This window comes from Nuphar pumila, chromosome 13, assembly GCF_984573655.1.
Source record: "Nuphar pumila chromosome 13, dmNupPumi1.hap1.1, whole genome shotgun sequence".
Taxonomy (NCBI): domain Eukaryota; kingdom Viridiplantae; phylum Streptophyta; class Magnoliopsida; order Nymphaeales; family Nymphaeaceae; genus Nuphar; species Nuphar pumila.
This window is the reverse complement of record NC_143261.1, coordinates 95,156,924-95,177,717: the sequence shown is the minus strand read 5'-3', so window position 1 is coordinate 95,177,717 and position 20,794 is coordinate 95,156,924. Positions and strand designations below refer to the sequence as shown.

The following is a 20,794-nucleotide window of genomic DNA, read 5'->3' as shown; positions in this document are numbered from 1 at the left end:
CGCTCTCTCTCTCAATATATATATATATATATATATATATATGTGTGTGTGTGTGTGTGTGTGTGTGTGTGTGTCACCAACGGGGTTGGTAGGAGCTGTCAGTGGACATTGCAGGTTCAAAACCCAGTGATACGATTGAATAATAACTGGTAAGGTCTGACTAACCCCAGCTTGCCTTTCAAAAAAAAATTTGCAAATTTGTCGGATTTGGCACAAATATATGCAACATCGTTAATTTCTTCGTGCTCGTTTCAAGTTCAAAGTACCATTTGGACAAATAAGAACCCCCTTACATGATTTTCTCTTTATATAGATAGATATAAGAACTATAGAGTAATTACTTAAAAGTACATTTTGTGCAACAGCCCCTTCCTATCTGATAGAAGAGGATCTAGTGATCCTGAACGGATCTTACTTGGGATAGCAAATCCCAAGGTTATCTACAAAGAGCTGATCTAATTGTATTGCAAACAATAGGTACACCCAATATTGGTTTGTCAACAATTTATTGCAACCCAATAAACCGCAAATCATTGTATCATTACCAACGGGGTAGGAGCTGTTACTGCACGTCACCATGTGTTGGGACATTGCAGTTCAAAACCCAATGGTATGTTCTGTACCTGGTGGGGGTCAGACTAACCCCAACTTGCCTTTAAAAAAAAACAATAAGTATCATTCTTAAATTAGACTAATATTTTATGTTTCAATTTCTTTTGTTGTTAAAATCTTTGATTTGCAACTTGCCAATTAATCACAGATTCCAATTAATCATGATTTGTAAATGATTATTATGCCTTCAATCACAATTCTCAGAGAACAATGCCCGAGGAATTGTGAAGGACGAGTTCAGGTGCAGGTACCATGATTCCGATGCTGGCAGATTATGAGATATCCCTCCTTAAGGTGAAGAACCAACAGGACCATCAGGTGAGTTTTTCTAGTCGGGGTGCACAACTCGGCAGGAAGTAAAACATGTGAAAATGCAATGATATTCAAGAAAAATGAAGACATACTCAATTGTAAAATTCCACTAAACAGCTGAGAGTCACTTTAGGACTAACTCCCAACAACTAAGCCATCAACAGACGGTCTCAGGATAAACAGATGAGACTTTTGTTGAAAATAGCAAAAGCTGGCTTTCTTGTTTCATATTTTCTTTTAAATATACACAATAAATATATATTTACCAGCTGAATACATTGCAGCGATACAAAAATAACAGAAAGCTCAAGTCAATTTGTTCTTATTAAAGAACTGGTGGTGAATTAATCCCAGATCAAGATCGCATGAACCAAACTGCCCCAAAAAGCTAAAGAACGATCTTTAGACTTATAGCCAATATTATTAATACCCACTGATGGATAACTTGCATATGGGACACGATGGCCGCCGTCTAAGCCACGGATCGATGCACTGTCATCACACATGAATATAAGAATTATTAACATTTGAAAGCATGTGTATCACACACAAAGAGGATGAAAAGAACGCAGAAGAAAAAGAGATCTTACATCTTTGTGAAATTTATGTAGGCATGGCAGATGACGAATATGATCTCCAGTAGATGGTGTTTCTAGGCAGACAGCACATGCTTCTTCATAATTGTCCTTCACCAGGAAAGAAGAAAGATAATGGAAAAAAATAATCCAACTCCAAGGAGGAAGTTCCTAAATGCATATTTTAGGTATTTAACTGCCAGCTTGTAAAAAAAAGGGATTTGATAACTACCTGAATCTGTGAAAGGGGCAGTCGATTGATCTGTTCAGCAGATGCACCAGTGTGGTGATCATTGTTATTATCAAGAGCCAGTAACATTTCATAATCATTTCTATACAGAACCAACCAACCAAAATCAGAACTTCGTCCAACTAATTTCCATTCTAAGTAACAAAATCATCACTAGAGCAAGAGAGACCACGCAAAAAAGACAAAAGTTAGACAAATCAGAACAAATTGAAGTTGTAGCATAAACCAAAAATCCAGCACCAACGTGTAAAACAGCTAGAAATTAAAAGCAGGTGAAGAACTTAGACCCTATAGAAAGAACCAATATGTGCCATTTGAAAACCAATGCAGGGCTGGTGCCGGCCAGTGCCAGCCTGGTCATTTTCTAGCCGGAAGATGGCTGGAAAATAGCCAGCCCGATAAACTGGGTTTTGTTGTGAAAGGCAGATGTTTTGACAAACTAGTTTTTGGCATCCAAACAGAAACCCAATGTTAGTGTCGCAACTAGGTTTCCACCCAAACCCAGGTTAGAGACCCGGTTTTGGGTGTCACCCAAACAGGGGGATAGTGTTTCCTATCGGCCAATTGCAAGTTACTAAGTCAATATTATTTAGAAATACAGATATAGTCATGTCCTGACAATTTATGGATAAAATCAAGTAGAAACAAAATAAATGCTCAACGTCATAAATGAAACATTGATGATGTTACAAATAGTGCTGACCATGTCCAACAAAGGTTTGATTGTCCACGTAGTGCCATGGTACGTTTGGGTTTGTGTCATTTTGACACAGGATATGCATGAAAGTGCACATGTAACATTGCTATTGTTATTTTCTAGCCTGGTTGCTTTGAACAATTAGGATATTCCCTGAAAGAAATATGTAGTTGTGATTCCGCTGGCAACATGATATTGGGTGCTGATCCTACTTATGAGGTCAAATCAATATTTGCACGCTAAGTGAAGTACATATAACGTAGATATTGTTATTTTTCTGCCTATGGTTTCACCTGCATACTTGCTAGCACCAAAGATGGAACATTAATTTTATATGCTTCAAAGAGAACCTGGACAAAGTGAACACAACAATGCCAATAGGGAAGCAAACAGATTGGACAGTCTGGTTCGTCGTCTATCTGAATGTCTATTCAAATTGTAAGCAATAGATGCAAGTTCTAATGAAGTAGAGTATAATCTGTATCTGAATTCTATATAGTAATAATGGATCAGGGGAAATATGATGGAAACAAGTTTTAACATGCAAAAGTTCAAACAGATCAAATTTGATCCAGATCCAAACGTAGATCTGACAGAAAAATGTCAACCAAATCTGATTGGATGAATCCAACAACGATCAGACCCATACACAACTGAATCTGATCCATTTACACCTGTAAATACCAACACCCCACCCACCTCACCAAAAATATGAACATCTTTTATGCTGCATCTTCTACTTTATTATCCCCCTCATAGAGGCATGCTAAGGATGGTGGACAGAAAAATATACAATACAATTGTAGCTAAAGCTTAAAACATCTCTTAACGGTAAAGAAAGCTTACTCATTAAAGTCTCGTTCAGTTCTGAAGAACCCATCAGCTGTGAAACTTCCATCTTCACCAACTATACTATCCAATGCTTCCAGTAATTGAATTCTCTACACAAAAAGAAGGATTCAACCTTGGGAGAAAACAAAATAAAATGCAGAAAATCTGCATGGTAAATAAGATGCATATATATATGATGAAAGTTTTACTCTTATTTTTTCTTTCTTTAGTTTTTCCTTTATGGGTTCATCAAAATTTAAACCAGTTAGATTAATATTAGTTGTGCCTAACTGATTGAAATAATCAAAACACTCTTGAAAGCGATGTCATTTTTTTAAAATATATAGTTAAATTTTTGGGGTCAATACTTTCACTTTTCAGATTCATATTCCGAAGTACGCTGTGCCACTTTTGGAAATATACATTTCACTTTTTTCCTTCCAAAACAGACTCACTATATCCTAACAGCATAGTCACAAATCTTATTCTCGGGATTTTTTTTACAAGTGAAAATCGTGAAATAAACTCAAAAAAAAAACTCAGGAAAATCTCAGTATTCTATAGTCTGGAAATAAATAAAAAAGATTGAAAAAACTTGTAAGACAATAAAATTTATAAAAGAGATCCACCAGTGTGATCATAAATGTGACGTATTAAGATACCTTTTCCTTTATCATATTGAGTTGGTGACAAAGTGTTATGTTAAATGTTATTGGTACAAATTTTTAGTCCCATATAGAATGGTCATTTCATTGGGAATTGTGAAAAGGGGCAGGTTTTGTTTCTATTGACCAAAAAGCCCTTCATTTTGAATTTTTTTCTAATTATGGAAAACTGTGAAAGCTTGGTGGGCATTGAGTCATTTGCCAAAAATGCCCTTCATGTCAAACTTGACCCCATCAAGCATTTTACCGTGTTTTTTGTAAAAAAAAAGAGGATAAAATCACGAGATATTAAATTATGCAATATTTTAAATATATTGCATTTAATAGTTTATATATTGGCTTTTTTATTTATCGTTATTTTTTCAAGTATTTGTGACTATTCCTAGAAATAACAACGTACTTTAAAAAAAAATTGCTTTTAAGAGTGTTTTGGTCATATCAATTAGTTGAACACTGCTAACAATAGTATAACTAGTTTAAAGTTAAAAAAAACTTCCTTTTGTTAACATATAAATTACTTTCAATTATATTTAACAGTGCCTTAACAAAGCATTGCTCACAATAGTGTTCTTTTTCTGAGTTATACACAAAGGAAATGACTAAAGACTGACTGTTAACCTCCCAGGTCATATACTTACCAACACAAAGCATACCAAAGTAGAAACTTAGATGTGAACATTAACACGTGCATGTACATGCAGAAGATACACCTAGCTCCTGATTATATGCATTATTTTCTTCACTATCTCTTTAGCATTTGCATTTCCACAATGTTATGGGTCTATATGGTGCTTGTGTACAGAATGGAATGTGCATAAAATACACAGAAAGAAAAAAGAAAAGCTTTTGATGTATACGCAGTTAAAAACAGTCATTCAGAAATTAACTTCATTTTAATAATGAGATTTATGAGAAACTAATAAAAGAACATTACCGTCTCCAAAGGCATACTGGAGGGAAAATGAAGTCTTCTTCTAGAATGTGGGGTAGAACGATAATGAATGCTTCTCCTCAACTGGGCCAACCTTGAGGAGTTAGTGACAGAATGGTTCCTAGACCAAACTGAAGAATTATCAGAAGACCGCAGCAGGAAAGGCCTATCAAAGTTTGTGGCGGTTGAGACTCTCTGTAAGAAATAAATGCACAAGCTATAAATAATGGTCTAACTGGAAAAGCTGAATTTACACAAGAACACCATAAGAAAAACATTGACAGAATGATTTGTTTACCCAAGCAACAAAGTTGATATCCAAATCCAAGTCAATAATTTCACAATGTTGTGAGACAGAAATACTATGCTCTACAGCCCAGTTGACAACAAGTAAAGCAAAAAAACGACATATTTATAAGTAAAATGACGCACCCTGTTCTGTACAAACCATTTGTAAGAAGCAGAAAACAGTACATAACGGGCTACACCACTGTATTCTTAAAAAGGTCAAAGACTTCATGAAATACATAAAATAGAAAAAAATTGCCAAAAAGAAAATTAATGTAAGGATAATCCATCTGAAAATCCAAGAAATATAGACAATGGCTAAAATTTCCAAAGCACAAATATCCATAAAGATAGTACAAAAAGGGCTATTTGCAAAAATACACCTGGTCTTTTGGAATACTTTGAATCCAATACCAACTTTTTGCATGTTTCAAAAGCATACCCATTTGTTTTCATTGTTAACTAAAAGAATACTCCAATTCCATTTTAAACACCATTGCTTCATACCCGAAAATGATTTTCCATTAAAAGTTAGCAATTTGACAGTTTCACCCTTTCTATCAAGATGACAACAGAATTTCCTCATTCCTCGCTGTTCTTATGGTGTATAGTGACAAGTATAGCAATTTGTCTTCTAGTTTTTCTGCTTTACTACATGTCATGTAAGTTCTTCCACATCCCAATTTGTAATGCTCGATATTCCTTAACATTGGTTAAAATTGATGGTTTCCATTACTATTTTACCATTTTCTTTGCATTAATTGGCTGCATTCGGTCCCAATTCCTCCTTATTCTTTAGGATCCAGTAGAAATTCACAATCATGATGACGGTGATGGTGTGGTGCTAATAATGGTGGATAGAAGACGTGCGATGCATATATGAGAGAGAGTTTTGAGCGAGCGAGAATTCATATCAAAAACCAATAAGGGCAAATTTGGTCATCTAGATTATTTTATTACCATCATTAGCGTTAAATGGGAATAAAGTAATGTCAGTTAACAGTGGAAATGAAATGGAATGACCAACAGAATTCTGAAATATGCCAAAACTTGGCTATTAATCTGAAATTTTTAAAAGAACTGGGTCAGTTTCTGCAAAACCCTAAATAAAATGATGTAGATACCAGGGGTAAAAAGAAGACATTTATCGGCCACAGAAGCCACCACCCACTTTGATTAACAGTATTATAAGTCCTCAACTGAACCAAACAGGCTTACACAATCCATACATTCATCGACCTAGTTTTATGTCACCGCATACGAGAGGCACCCTCATTGGATGAGCTAGAGAATATAACCCTTTGGAGACGGTGCATGGATTTGAGAAAAATAGCAATAGCCAAAATAATAAATAAAACAGCCAAATTGAGCTCCTTATTTCATTAAATTGGATGGATCAGAAATGTTATTTTAAAGGATATTTATCATTTCATTGGAAGATGATTTTAAAGGAACAATGTTATGACACTTTCAAAATATCAGAATTTTGAAGTATAAAAAATACAACATGATAATTCTCAAAACACCTCTTCATCTTCGGATTCCTATCTAATGAATGTCTATGTTCTGTGAATGTGGGCATCTGCGCATCCATGTGTTTGTGAGTGGTCAAAATCGCAGCTCAATGTGCAAAGAAACTCAATGTTAGAGCACATTCCCTGAAGCAAGATAGCCAAGTGCATTAAAACATGAAACACTTTCAAGTCACAACAAAATAATGCATTTTGAAAAGGAAAGCTCATTGTATTCATGATGACTAGCACTATCTCTGTAAAAAGATGCTGATAACATGCCCTTCATTTTACATGCACCAAATGCGATTTCTGAAAGCAAAAAATAGAAAATCCATGCTAGACATTATAAAGATAATGAAACACCAATTAGATTTTATTTGAAAGAAGAGCATTCATCAAGCCTGGGAAAATGAACCAACTCACATGATATGGTTGATCCTGATTGAAGAATGATGTGGATGGAGCATTAGGAGCATTCTCCTCTTCTTGCAATGTCCATGCAATGCTGGCATCAATCTGCAACCAATGAAACCATCACACAGCTTGTCAAAATTGAGGTATGATAATTAATCACATTTAGTCTACACAATCAATCAGACACATACAGACCTCGTTGCTGCCAACCCCTGGTATTTCTTGGTAAAATTGTTCCTGAAGTTGCCTTGCCAACAACTCATCTGCCTCCATTTGTTTTGCTCTTTCACTACCATCATCTTCGATTCTGCAATTCGCATTTGCTGTTCTGCTGCAACTTTTTATTCTTGGTGAAGATGAATCATCAATTTCTATAACATTTTCGAAGATGCTACAGGGTTGACGGTTGCGAGATCTTCTTGAGGAAGAAACATGTGATGGCTGCCTACATGATTGCAGGTATGCAACTTCTGAGCCAACATAGTTTGTACTAGAGCCTTCACCATGCTGATCATTATTAGCTAATGAAGGAGACTTTCGTTGTCTTTTCATCAACATTCGTCCCCCTCGACTTTTTCTTTCATTATCTAGCTGAGTGTCAGACAACACAGTGGTGGTGGCCGGAACCGGAGGCAAATCAGATCCAAGATTAAAATGTGCTTCACTGTTTAAATTATCCCTTCCAGTAGGTATGTTTTCTTTAACATGATCCAATGGACCCAAGAAGACTTCATCCTTTTCTTCATGAGGTGAAGCCAGAGATACTGCATTTGACAAGCAATCAGCGCTGCCCCAATCCCATAAATCCTCAACAAACCCATCATGAGTGCCACACGAATGCCAACCATCTGCAGGCTCTTGGAGAAAAGCTATATCCTTTCTGCAAAAAGACGTGTGAACAATTAAAACCAGCAGTTACTGAAATGTTAAAGAACGGAAATGGTATAAAGCAAAACAAAGCTGCCAAAAAGTGCAAATGGTAACCACCAAGAAAAGAGAACATGGTACCACACAAGTCACAACAGAAGCAAGCTGGACAAGCTCACCCTAAGAGCAACATATTTATAAACCAATAGTAAACAACCAAAGATTTCAAAAGAACATTACCAATTGATTTCAAGATCAACAAGCTTAAAAATGCTAAAGGTCTAAAGTTACAGCATGCAATATGCAAAAATATATAAAAGATCATGAATGGCTTAAAAATGCTAGAGAGTCTTGGATGGAGATGATAGGAAAGGATATGGATGCTTTGAACCTCACCGAGGACATGGCATTGGATAGAAATGATTGGAGGAGAAGGATTCATGTGGAAGACCCAGAATGATTTTCTTTTTTGGTTCATATCGCCGACCCCAATTGTTTTGGGATGAAGGCGTTGTTGTTGTTGTTATTGTTGTTGTTGTTGTTGTTGTTGTTGTTGTATCATGAATGGCACGAAAAGAGCAATCCAGTAGATGGAGTCTTGTGCTCTTAATTTGATCTTTGTTGCTGGAGTCAAATGAATAAGTAGTTTGCTATAACAAACCTAAACCTGAGTCTAAAATTTTTTGGGGAATAGAAGGCCTCCATCATGTTATTAGTTAACTGCAGGCAGGAGATCCACAAACAGTAATCTCAATTGACATGAGGGGAGATACAAGTATAGACATAAGACTATAATCTTCGGATGAAATCCAGGAGAAACAACAAAGTATAATCAGAAAGCCAACATATTGCAGTGGAGAAAGTTTGACAAACACAAATTGATAGAACCCGACTCCTAGATGGATCGGTTCTATCGGTCCAGCCTAGCGAAGCACGGATCCAAGCTCAGGAAGGAGCAAGGTCTATGCGACTGAGGCAGAGCTGGTTCTGAGGCTGTCATGGGGTAGCAGCAGCAAGGGTGCGGTGGTGGAGGCGAGGGTGCAACAGCAGCAGCGTGTCTGGGTCAGAGTCGGACACACTCCAGTAGGCGTGTCACCGGGTTGGACATGGCCACAGGGAAACTGCGGGGGGGGGAAGGCATGGGTGTGTCTCAAGGCAGGAACATGTCCAGAGAGGGAATTCAGCAGGGAGAGGGAGACAAATGTCTAATTTGGTGGGTGCAGGGATCGAGGCAAAAGGCGAAGGCGTTGGCTTGAAGGGAGAAATTTGTTGCCGACTAGACGAAGATGGACGGGGATTAAGAGAGAAAAAATTTTCCTCGAGGCACTCACACACAAGAACCAAAATGAAAGTCAGAGGATGAACTCAATAAATCTCATTAAAGAATAAAGGAACTATACATGTCTATTTATAGAACAAAAAGGGAGATTAAGAAAAAGTATCCACAGCCCCTCCCTGGATGGGATTCCAAGTGGGGCATCCTACTCTCTTAGAGAGTCTTGGGATAAGTGGGAGTCCTGGAGGAAGTGAGATTCTCCAGGGGAATTCCACTCTCGAAGAGTCCTTGCGGGGGTGGGATTTCAAGAAGGGCATCCCACTCTTGGAGAGTCCTGGAAGACTCTCTCTCTCTCTCTCTCTCTCTCTCTCTCTCTCTCTCTCTCTCTCTCTCTCTCTCTCTCTCTCTCTCTCTCTCTCTTCTGCGCGATCCCCAGTTGGGCCGGTCTGGCTCCTTTACGGGGCAGAAAAAGGGTTTGTAATAATCCACCCCTTTCAAACAAGCCTTATCCTTAAAGCGAGAGCTCTTAGGAAACTATTGCAACAACCGATCCATGTTACTTCCAAGGTCAAACACTAGGCGCGTGGTTTTCCCACGTGCCAAGAGAATCTCTTTCACTGGCCGTTCAATCTCCAACTTATGAGCGTGTGCATATTTGTGTTAAAACATGAAGATGAAGATGAAGATGCAAGAACAAGAAGAATGAGAGAAGCCCCCAACATATTTCATTATGTTTCCATTTTGTAAGAGAACTCACTTACATATTAAAAGGGGTCGACCCCCTTTAAAGCACATCAAAAGAAAAGATAAAAGACAAGCATACCCCATTTACTATAGGGTATGTACATAATAACTTTATAAACTTACTTTACACATGTTTATACTAAGGTTGTCAAACTAGGAAGCGGAAGCGAGAAGCGGAAGCGAGAAGCGGAAGCGAGAAGCGGAAGCGAGAAGCGAGAAGCGGAAGCAGGAAGCGATGCGGGAAGCGAGAAGCGAAGCATTTTAAAATTTATAGGAAGCGGGAAGTGAAGTATCAATTTAAAAGGAAAATATTTAAAAAATGAAGCAATATGGTAATTGAATAGGAATCAAACAAGAAACAAATAAAAATTAAAATAAAATTGATCATTTTTATATTTCATGATTTTTCAATAAAAAGAGTTAAATTTTTGTTAAAATCTAACAATAATGGTTACTAATTTAAAGAAAGTACATGGAAAGTGAGTGAAAGCGTGAGAGAAAATACATGAAAAACATGAAAAAAAATGTGAGAAAAACATATAGGAAGCATAAACCATGAGTGTGGGAAGCATATAAAAAGCGTGGGGGAATCGAGATTCCCATGAAGTTTCGGAAGCGAGAAGTATCACGCTTCTGAAGCGAGCTTCCCACGTACCTAAGAAGCTTCTGGTAATTCTGGTTTATACTACTTTATATTACATATACTTTCAATACTCCCCTTTAAACTTGGAATGATGTAAGGGAATCATTCCAAGTTTGGAAAGGAAAGAACTGAAATGCAAAAGGGGAAGACGTTTTGTAAACAGTTATCTGATTTCTTGAGCTGGCATGCTCCAAAGCTATAATCTCATCTTTATAAGCCCTTCTTATATAATGAAAATTTATTTCAATGAGCTTAGTCTGCTCATGAAATTCTGGATTTTTGGCAATATAAATAGCACTCATATTGTCACAATATAACAGAGTTTTCTTATCACATGGAATTCCTAATTTCTTCAATAGTAATCGTATCCAAATAATCTCAATTACAACTTGAGTCATCACTCTGTATTCAACTTCTGCAGTGGACAAAACAACTATTTGCTACTTCTTGCTCTTCCACGAGATTAAGGAGATTCCAAGAAAGACAAAACCCTATAGTGGAAATTCGATCTCTAGTGGACCCTCCAAAATCAGCATCATAAAAAGCTCTCAACTCTTTGGCATATGAAGACAAGAAAAACATGCCATAGTACATAGAGTCTCTAGCATACCTGATGATCCTAAGTACAGCTGCCAAATGAACCAATCTAGTGGCACTCATAAACTAATTAACTATATGGACTGCATATGTTATATCTGGCCTGGATATAGTCAAATATATGAGCCTCCCCAGGGGCGTAGCTAGGATTCATGTGAGGGGGGGCAAACAAGGTTGTAGAAAAAAAATTTATTTGCGTGATGGTCTGGGGTTCGGGGGCAGCGCCCCTGAAAAAAAAAATTTTGAGATAAAATAAAAAATGGCTAGGACTGGGCTTTTAAAAAAAAAAAATTAACTGTTTGGGGAGGCAGGACTGGGCTACAGCCCAGTCCTGCCCCCCCCTAGCTACGCCCCTGAGCCTCCCAACTAATTGCCTATATACAACAGGATCTTTTAGCTCTACTCCATCTGTAACCTTCATCTCCAAATTAGCCTCTATGGAAGAATTTACTCCTTTTGAATCATCATTTAATATTGCTTTCACACCAAATCTGTAGCATATTTATATTGAGACAAGTACAGTCCCCTTGAAGAATACGTTATCTCAAGACCAAGAAAGTACTTCAAGCGCCCCAAGTCTTTCAACTCAAACATGTTAGGCACTTTTTTTTGTTTCTTCAACCTTCTTTATGCCATCTCTTGTGAGTATCATATCGTCAACATAAAGAAACAATATACATCTCCCAACTGCAAAGAAAGAAACAAACAAAGCAGGATCATGGTGACTCTGCTCAAAGCCAAGTGATTTCACTGCCGAACTGAATTTCTCAAACCAAGCTCGAGGTGCTTGTATGAGTTCATATAGAGTTTTGTGAAGTCTGCAAACTCTACCTTCTGAATCTGAGTATCCTTGTGGTAGTTACATATACACTTCCTCTTGCAAATCTCCATTAAAAAATATATTCTTAGCATCCAACTGCCAAAGATCCCACTGTTGAACTGCAGCCACGGCTAGAAGTGTACGAATTGTGGTCATATGAGCTATAGGGGCAAAAGTTTCTGCAAAATCAATTCCAAAACACTTATTGTACCCCTTAGCTACCAATCTGGCTTTATACCTCTTCACTAACCCATCTGCCTTTGTCTTTACCTTATACACCCATTTAGTGTTAATGATATTTTTCTTTTAGAAGAGGTTTTACTAGTTCCCATGCCTGCATTTTTTCAAGTACATTCATTTCATCAACCATGGCTTTTTATCATTTCTCCTTTCCTATTGCCTCTGCATAAGACTCAAGCTCAACATAGGAATGAATTAAGGCTAAGAAAGTATGATGATGAGAAGTAAAAGACTCATAAGACACAAAACAAGACAAAAGTATAGAAGGTCTAAAACTTTTACGTACTTGAGAAGACACAGAAGAAGAATAAGATGATAACTCTGAGTTTTGTTGTTGTCCTGGATCAATTGTCGTAGAAATGAAATCAAGATTGGCCTCTTCACTTTCCTGCTCTTTCACTTGATCAAAAAATAGAATTTCAATCACACCTTCACGTCTCCTTCAGTAGGTCTGACCAAACCTATCTTCTCTAGCCAGAACTTGCGCCCCTTGACTCTCCGTTCTCTCTCTCCCACATTTCCTTTCTTCAAAAAGAACCAAAAAGGATAAGTCAGTTTCATTTTCTAACTTTTCTCTATACTAACTAAAGTATAGCACGTTCTCCTGAAAAACATGCCTGGATACCCAGGCTCTATTTTCAACTAGATCATAGCACTTGTATCTTTTTTGACCCTCAGCAAAACCAAGAAAGCAATGTTTTACAGCTTTAGGAGATAACTTGACTCTATATCTGACAGCTAGCAAAACAAAACATACACAACCAAATATCTTTAACATATCATAGTTTAGAACCTTTTTATACAGTTTCTGAAAGGAGGATATGTGTTTAAGTACTCTAAAAGACATGAGATTTATCTGATAAATGCTCAGTTGAACCGCATCTGCCCAAAACACTTTGGGTACTTCTCTACCAAACATAAGAGCTCTTCTTGTTTTCAAGATATGTCGGTTTTTTCTCTCAGCTACACTATTTTGCTCAGGAGTGTAAGAACAAAAGTTTTGGTGAACCACACCTCTCTTGTAGAAAATTTTCAAACACATAGCTAACATATTCATCCCCAGAGTCTGTACGCAGAGTTTTAATATTGGCTGTGAATATGGCATAAAAGCTCTTAAAATTTTCAAAAAAGATCACTTATATTTTTCATAAAACGTATCAATGTAAACCTTATACAATCATCTATAAAAGTCACAAATCCCCCTTATGACACAAGAGGAGAAAGACCTTATACATCTGAATGTACCAAGTCAAAAAGACTTTTTGATTCCCTTATCACTAGACTTGAATGGCAAGGCATGACTTTTAGATAATCTACAACTCACACAAACTTTAACATGATTTGACACAACTAGCTTGGATTTTCCAAAACTTCTTAAAGACACTAAACTTTGCAATCTAGAGCTAAAAATATGCCTCAGTCTCTGGTGCTACAAAACAGACTCATCCAAAACTAAAGCTTCATATCCAGTTCCAACTTCCTTCCACTCCCTCATATCATCCAATTCAGATAATATGGATCTCCTCTTATATGGCTAATCCCAATCTTCTTCCCTGACAATTGATCAGGCAACACAACCAACTGAGCAGAAGATAGCATTACAGTTAAGCTTGATAATTTGACCCATAAAAATAAGTTTTATAATAAGAGAAGAAACATGATAAACTTGAGAATGATTAAATTTACTATCAGGATAAGAATCACAAGTAATTGAACCTACTTTAGAAACAGACATAGACGAATCATCTATAGTGCGAAAGATGTCACTGCAGGAATGACAGTCAACAAGGACAAACTCATGAGGTATCATATGGCATGAAACTCCAAAGTCTATCAGCCAACCAGAGGAAAGACCTGAAATACCTAAGAGAGCAGAATCAGAGGAGGCAGGAGTGGCAGATAAAGAAGGGTCAATGGCTGACTAAGCAAGAAGTCGTAATTGCTGGATCTGATGTTGAATCTCCTGCTGAACATGTTTCAATCTCTGAAGCTACCCACTACTCATCACTTCACTACCAACTAATGAAGAACCAACTGACTGCTCATCCTTGGGCATTACTCTCCCACCCTCGATGGAAACTACAGATGCACTACCTCTCTTTGTCTTGAGAATAGGACAATAATTTTTCATATGACCAAAGCCCTTGCAATGGTGACAATGAACAGAACTAAGGTCACCTCTTCCAGCAAATCCCATCTTTTCTCGTCCTCTAGACCTACTCCCACCTCTTTTATTCAACTTCACTAGAATAATTTGAATTCCCTCTTTCTCCATAGTTCACACAACCCCTAAACCACAATACTTAATGTCCCTGCACACAAATAGAATATCAGGAAAAATATGCAGAATATAACCAAAAAACCAACAGACGATAACACCAAAAAAATTCACACTCACCTTCACATAAGCATGAATACTCACACTCAGTATAAAAAATAAGCAACAATCATAGCAAAAACCACAGCAGATTCAAAGCCAAACTGTGTATATCACAACCACACTACCACAAATATCATACACAATGATATTCAGGCCACCCACTTAGCTGCACTTATCCCAAAGTCGATACAAGCACCAAGCCAAATCCAGGTAAATCCATGTTACTGTCAGCAGATTCACAGCCAAACTGTGTATATCATAACCACACTACCACAAATATCATATACAATGATATTCAGACAACCAATACACTCAGCTGCACTTATCTCTCAATGTTGATAACAGCACCAACCCAAATCCAGGTTACCGCTTGTAGTAACCCTTCACGATCATCACAAAATCTCAGCCAAATGTGAATAATATCTATCCAAATCACATCTGACTACTAGCATATACCAAAACGACCAAAATAGGACTCATCCAAGACCCAAACACCCACCGATTGAATCACAATGAACAGAAATCCCAAATTTGGACATGCAATACCTCAATATCCAGAAATCACAGAAAAATCAATAAAAAGTCAGCCACTTAGCAGATTGCCAAGATTTCTGCTTAGAAAATCTTCTAAAAATGAGGGCTAACAAATCCACACTTTAATCGATAAAAAACTCAGAGCTGATTCTGATATTAGCACTTGAGCACGCAAACCGAGGTGACCCAGAATGAATCGTCTGCTTCACCAACCTCTTTAATCAGCAATCCCTTGTTCCCTAAGTGGCTCTGATACCATGTTAAAACACGAAGATGAAGATGCAAGAACAAGAAAAAGAGAAAAATGAGAGAAGACTCTAACTTATTTCATTATGTTTCTATTATGTGAGAGAACTCACCTACATATTAAAAAGGGTTGACCCCCTTTACAGTACATCAAAAGAAAATATAAAAGACAAATATACCCCTTTTACTATAGGGTATTTACATAATAACTTTATAAACTTACTTTACACATGTTTATACTACTTTATATTATATATACTTTCAATAATATGTAGGGCCCAACATTAGCTGGCTTGGCCCCAAGCTCTATCGGGATCGCATGGTCATGTGACCGAGAGGGCAGTAGGCCCTTGGGCTCATCAAACATTGTGCCTAGCTCCTACAGGAAGGCCTCCAGGTCAGTCGGCGTCTTTGTAGAGGTTGTGGGTACCCCATCTGCTGCCACCATCAAAAACATCTTAGAGACACCCACTCGAACAACCTTGGCGAGTTGTTTAGACTCGGCAAGAGAGGAAGGTGTCCTAGAAGGAGCTCAAATTGAAACCTGGTGGCCTCCGTAATCAAACTTATGTCCTTGAAGTTCCATCGAAGAGAACCCAAGGTCTAGAGTCACTGCATTCCCAAGAGTATGTCCACACCCTTAATTGGCAGTACAAACGTGTTTGTAGTCAGGATGGTCCTCTAGATCTTCAGTCGAACTCTAGGGCAGAGGGCGTTGCATTTGAGTTGGATCCCGTTCCCAACTACTACCTCAAAAGGTTGTTGAGGGGTGGTTGAGCACTTGGCCATCTTAGTCGTTTGCACACACACGAAGTTGTGTGTCGAACCGGTATCAATCAACACTGAAATCACCAATTGATCGATTATACCTGATATCCTCATCGTCAGGGGGGCACCTCCACATCGGCTAATGTGGTACGATATCTCTGAAGCGTCCTCTACTGAATCCATCAATTTGGTGTTAATGATCTCTTCCTCAGCCTCGCTCTCGCACAAGTACATGATCAGGAACTTGCACTTGTGGCTTGGTTCTCATACCTCATCATCGTTATAGCAAAGGCTTTTCTTACGATGCTCTGACATCAGTTTGCGGGAGAGTCGCTTAACCTGAATCTTGGGGCGCACTTTCGGCACCTGTACCGACTGTATAGAGCAATTTGTGGCCTTTTCTGAAGACATGGGAGTGGTATCCTGCACGGGTAGGGATACAGTCCTGCTAGAGGTCGTGCTTCCTTGGAACGTGTTACTTTGAATGGATGTCTCACCTAGTCGGGTCCAACGCAAGTTTATCCGTAATAGTTTCTCCACGACCACTCGTGCCAATTCAAAAGTTTGCATTAGTGATAAAGGTCTCACAATCTGAACCTCGATCTGTAGGTCTGGTCTGAGGCCCACGATAAAAGTCTCAATCAACGACTCTTGGGACCATCCGGTGACATGGTTACTCAACCTCTCGAACTCTGCCTGGTAGTTGATAATGTTGCCATGTTAGCGAATCTTGGACAACGAGATATGGTGATTGGTGTAGAGGGACCAAATCGTATCACTAGGGCTCGAGAAAAGCCCTCCCAAGTAGGTATTCTCAACTAGGATACCAACCACATCTTCCTCGAGGGAAATCGAGGCAAAGGTCACCTGGTCCTCATCAGGCATCCTGGCAATCTAAGTATTGCTCAGCCCGAAATATCCAACTTGTGGGGTTGTCTCCGACAAACTTAGGAAACTCCAACCTAGGTTGTCGAGCCTGATAGGATCTATTTAAGGAACCCGATGACTGGCCGCCCGAGTTGGGTTCTCTGTGATGATCGTGTCGGATATCTACTACAATAGTGATGAACTGCTGGTAACGCTCGTCCACTTCCCCGTTGAGCGCTATCAAAACACCTCTGAGAGTATTCACGTTTTGACTCAAGTCGGCGGTTTGGTCGTCCACCTTGACGGTCTAGGCATCAAATGTGATAAGGAGTTCCTCAACTAACTCTTGGGACCTCGTCATGTTGCGGGTTTCCAGATTGTGGAAACAAGAAGGGTGTGGGACCTTAATGCGTAGGATCTTGATATGAATTGGAGTCACAGAAAAGTATTGGTTGCATCGAGTACGCACATAGCCCAGTGGATGTGGGGCTCCCACACACAAGACAAAAACATCCCAGGCATAACGATCGATCACCTTGGTTGGTCAGGCCCTCCCAAAAGTTTCTACACTGAACCGAGATACATATCCGACTTGGTACGACTAGGAAAAATCGGCCACATGACTATGAAGTCATCGGGATTGTCGCCCGACTCTACGAAAACCCAAAGATGTTTCGGGCAAATCTTCTGGATTCAGGCTACATCGACATAGGGCTGACCTAACACTCCACACGATAAAAATATGACGCTACAGATTTGAAAAAAAATACTCAAAATTTAATATGTGCATTGAATCGTACCTGAATGGAGGCGGGAAGGGCGTGGACCCTTGTTGCAGCATCCAAAAAGCAAACGGAGAGAAGACGTGGTTCCCGGGGTCACTGCACGAAAACTGAGAAGGTTGCAAGGGTCCCAAGGAGGATGCTCTGATACCAAATTATAGAACCCGACTCCTAGATGGATCGGTTCTATCAGTCTAGCCTAGCGGAGCGTGGATCCAAACTCGTAAAGGAGCAAGGTCTATGTGGCTAAAGTAGGGCTGGTTTTGAGGCAATCACGAGGTAGCTATTGTAGCAACAAGGGGTGCGGCGATGGAAGCGAGGGTGCAACAACAGTTGCAGCACAAAAGGTTGCGGAGGGCTTGGGTTAGAGTCAGACATGCTGTAGCAGGCATGTGGCCGAGTTGGACACAACCATCGGGAAACTATGGGGGGCAAAAAGAAGGCTTGGGCATGTCTTAGGTCAAGGACACGTCTAGAGAAAGAATCCGACAGGGAGAGGGAGATGGATGTCTAACCTGGTGGGCACTGGGATCGAGGCAAAAGGCAAATGCATTGGCTGGAAGGGAGAAATTGGTTGCCGACTAAGTGACGATGGATGGAGATGGACGGGCGATTGAGGGAGCAGAATCTTTCCTTTAGGGGGCACCACACACAAGAACGAGAATGAAACTTAGAGGTTGAACTCAATAAATCTCATTAAAAAATAAATGAACTATACATGCCTATTTATAGAACAAAAAAGAAGATTAAGATCAAGTGTATATCCATAGTGTTAAATGTAAACATATATGTATGTTTACACATTTCTGTATATTTATAGTTTGGGGGTATTTTGGTCTTTTTATATATACGACAGAAATAAGTCTTTATATTTTTTATTTTCTTATTTTTATTTATTTAGTTTATTGTAACATATCCCAGCCTTGATGGGGTTTTTGGTAGGGAGTCATTGGACCCTACCCAACGGCTAGAATTCTAGTCGTTGGGTAGGTCTCAACGGCTCTCTATATGCCTTCACTTGTATATAAAGGGGTTTGCCCCTTCTCATTTGTATTAAGTTTTTCTAAGGGTTATTCCGTAATAATATTTGATATTTCTATAAGTGTTCTCATCTCATGAGTGGCTTATTCTTGTGTGTTCTTGTATTGACCCATAAGAGATCACATTCTCAAAGTGTTCTATTGCCCATAAGTGGCTCACCAAAGTGTATACATCCGTTCATAGCATGGTATCAAAGCAAGTTTGACTCCTTAGAGATATTCAACTCTTTCACAAGCATTTTTGAAGTGGCGTGAAGATCGGGCCTTGCCTTGGAAAGTGTGCCTACCAACTTTTTAATATTGGTCTTCACGTGAATATATAGAGACATTGATGCTTCAAAAGGAGTTCATAGTGGTTTAAGCATGTATTTTTCCTCTCTCTTCTCTCTTACTTTATATTCTTTGGTTTCATGGCCGATAAAGAAGTCATGACAGTAGTCCCAATCAAATTTGATAAAAAGAACTACAATTTATGGACTACCGCCATTAAAAGAATTTTTGTTAGAAAAGGATTGTGGGAGTATGTTGATGATTCCGCAATAGAACCACAAATTACTTTCATAAAAAATATTTAAAAAAAATGAAATCATTAAGGAAGAAGTTTTCAAAGGATTCCCATGCTAAGGTATTTTTTCTATTCATAGGAAGCATGAATGAAGATACATGTGACACTATCTTAGAATTTGAAAGAGTCAATGAGGCATGGCTCTTTATTAAACTAACATATACTCAATGTGATATTGCATTTAGATGGGAGCTTCAAGATAAGATTCACAATTGTAAACAAGGGGAAAAAAGTGTTAGAGTATTTTGTCTCTTTAAAAAAGTTTTGGGATCAAGTTGCTAAGTTGGAGCCGATTTAGGAAACTCCCAATGATGCTCAACTTAGAAAGAAGCAAATAAATAACGAACAATTTTTCTAATTTATGAGAAGTTTGAGGCCTGAGTTTGAACAAATGATAAGCAATATTATTCATACAAGACAAGATGAGCTTCCTCTTATCCAAGAGGTTTTAGCTCAAGTTTGCATGGAAGAGACTAGATTAAGGTCTCAAAATGAAGCAAAAGAAGCTAAGGACAATGTGTTGGCGGTGTCAAAATCAAGGGCCAACACTCATACATACAAACCCCAACACTTTTATAAGAACAACAACTATGAGAAGAATCGTGTGTATGAAGGCAAAGGGGATGGAAGGAAAAAATGAGATATTTTTACCACAATTGTGGGGAACCGGGACATATTAAACCTTTTTGTCTGGAATTCAAGAACAAAGATGAAAAAAAGGTTGCTTAGGTTGGTACTTCATAAGTTGACCAAGACTCTTCAAACAAATCAATTTCAAATATGTCTCTTTCTTAACTTGTGGAGGCATTGCAACTTCTACTCAAAGGACAATCCGTGACCGGTGCCACCGTCTCATCCTCTTCTACTCTTAAGTATGGCTCCTTGACTTTTAGACTTAGGTGCTTTATTTCATATGACGTATGATGAATCTATACTTTTTAATTATAGTAACTCTACTAGTAAAATAAATATTTTTACTGCTAATGAAACCTCTCTTGATATTAGTGGAATTGAAAATTTTGAAAAATGTTCTAGTTTTAATATTCTACAAATAAGATTTATTCTAAAACTAAATTTAAATTTGCTTTATGTTTCTCAAATCACTGATCATGAATATAGTCTCATTCACTTCTAACCAATGCTTAATATAGGATCTTCAGTCCGGGAAGCAGATTGGGGAAGGGCATAGAGAAGGAGACTTGTATTATATGGATCAGATGAAAATCCCTATCGAGACTTTTTTTCTTAATGTTCAAAAAATTGATAAAATTTTGTGGCATCAAAGACCAAGGCATCCTAGTATGTATAAATTATTCATGATTTTCATCCGAGGACT

General features: G+C 38.3%; 1 protein-coding gene across 1 annotated transcript in view; it reads right to left on the bottom strand.

Moving 5' to 3' along the window:
* Nucleotides 1-1,013: 1,013 nt before the first annotated feature.
* The window catches only part of LOC149819293 (uncharacterized), a 32,078-nt gene continuing 12,297 nt past the window's right edge, over nucleotides 1,014-20,794 (bottom strand). Inside the window, exons 3-9 of the mRNA XM_089985746.1 lie at nucleotides 7,285-7,969; nucleotides 7,099-7,191; nucleotides 4,877-5,068; nucleotides 3,293-3,387; nucleotides 1,732-1,831; nucleotides 1,515-1,610; nucleotides 1,014-1,416 (exon numbers count right to left, since the gene is read on the bottom strand). Of these exons, the coding sequence (XP_089841872.1) occupies nucleotides 1,348-1,416; nucleotides 1,515-1,610; nucleotides 1,732-1,831; nucleotides 3,293-3,387; nucleotides 4,877-5,068; nucleotides 7,099-7,191; nucleotides 7,285-7,969 (1,330 nt within the window). The 3' untranslated portion in view covers nucleotides 1,014-1,347. The remainder of the gene's footprint in view (nucleotides 1,417-1,514; nucleotides 1,611-1,731; nucleotides 1,832-3,292; nucleotides 3,388-4,876; nucleotides 5,069-7,098; nucleotides 7,192-7,284; nucleotides 7,970-20,794) is intronic.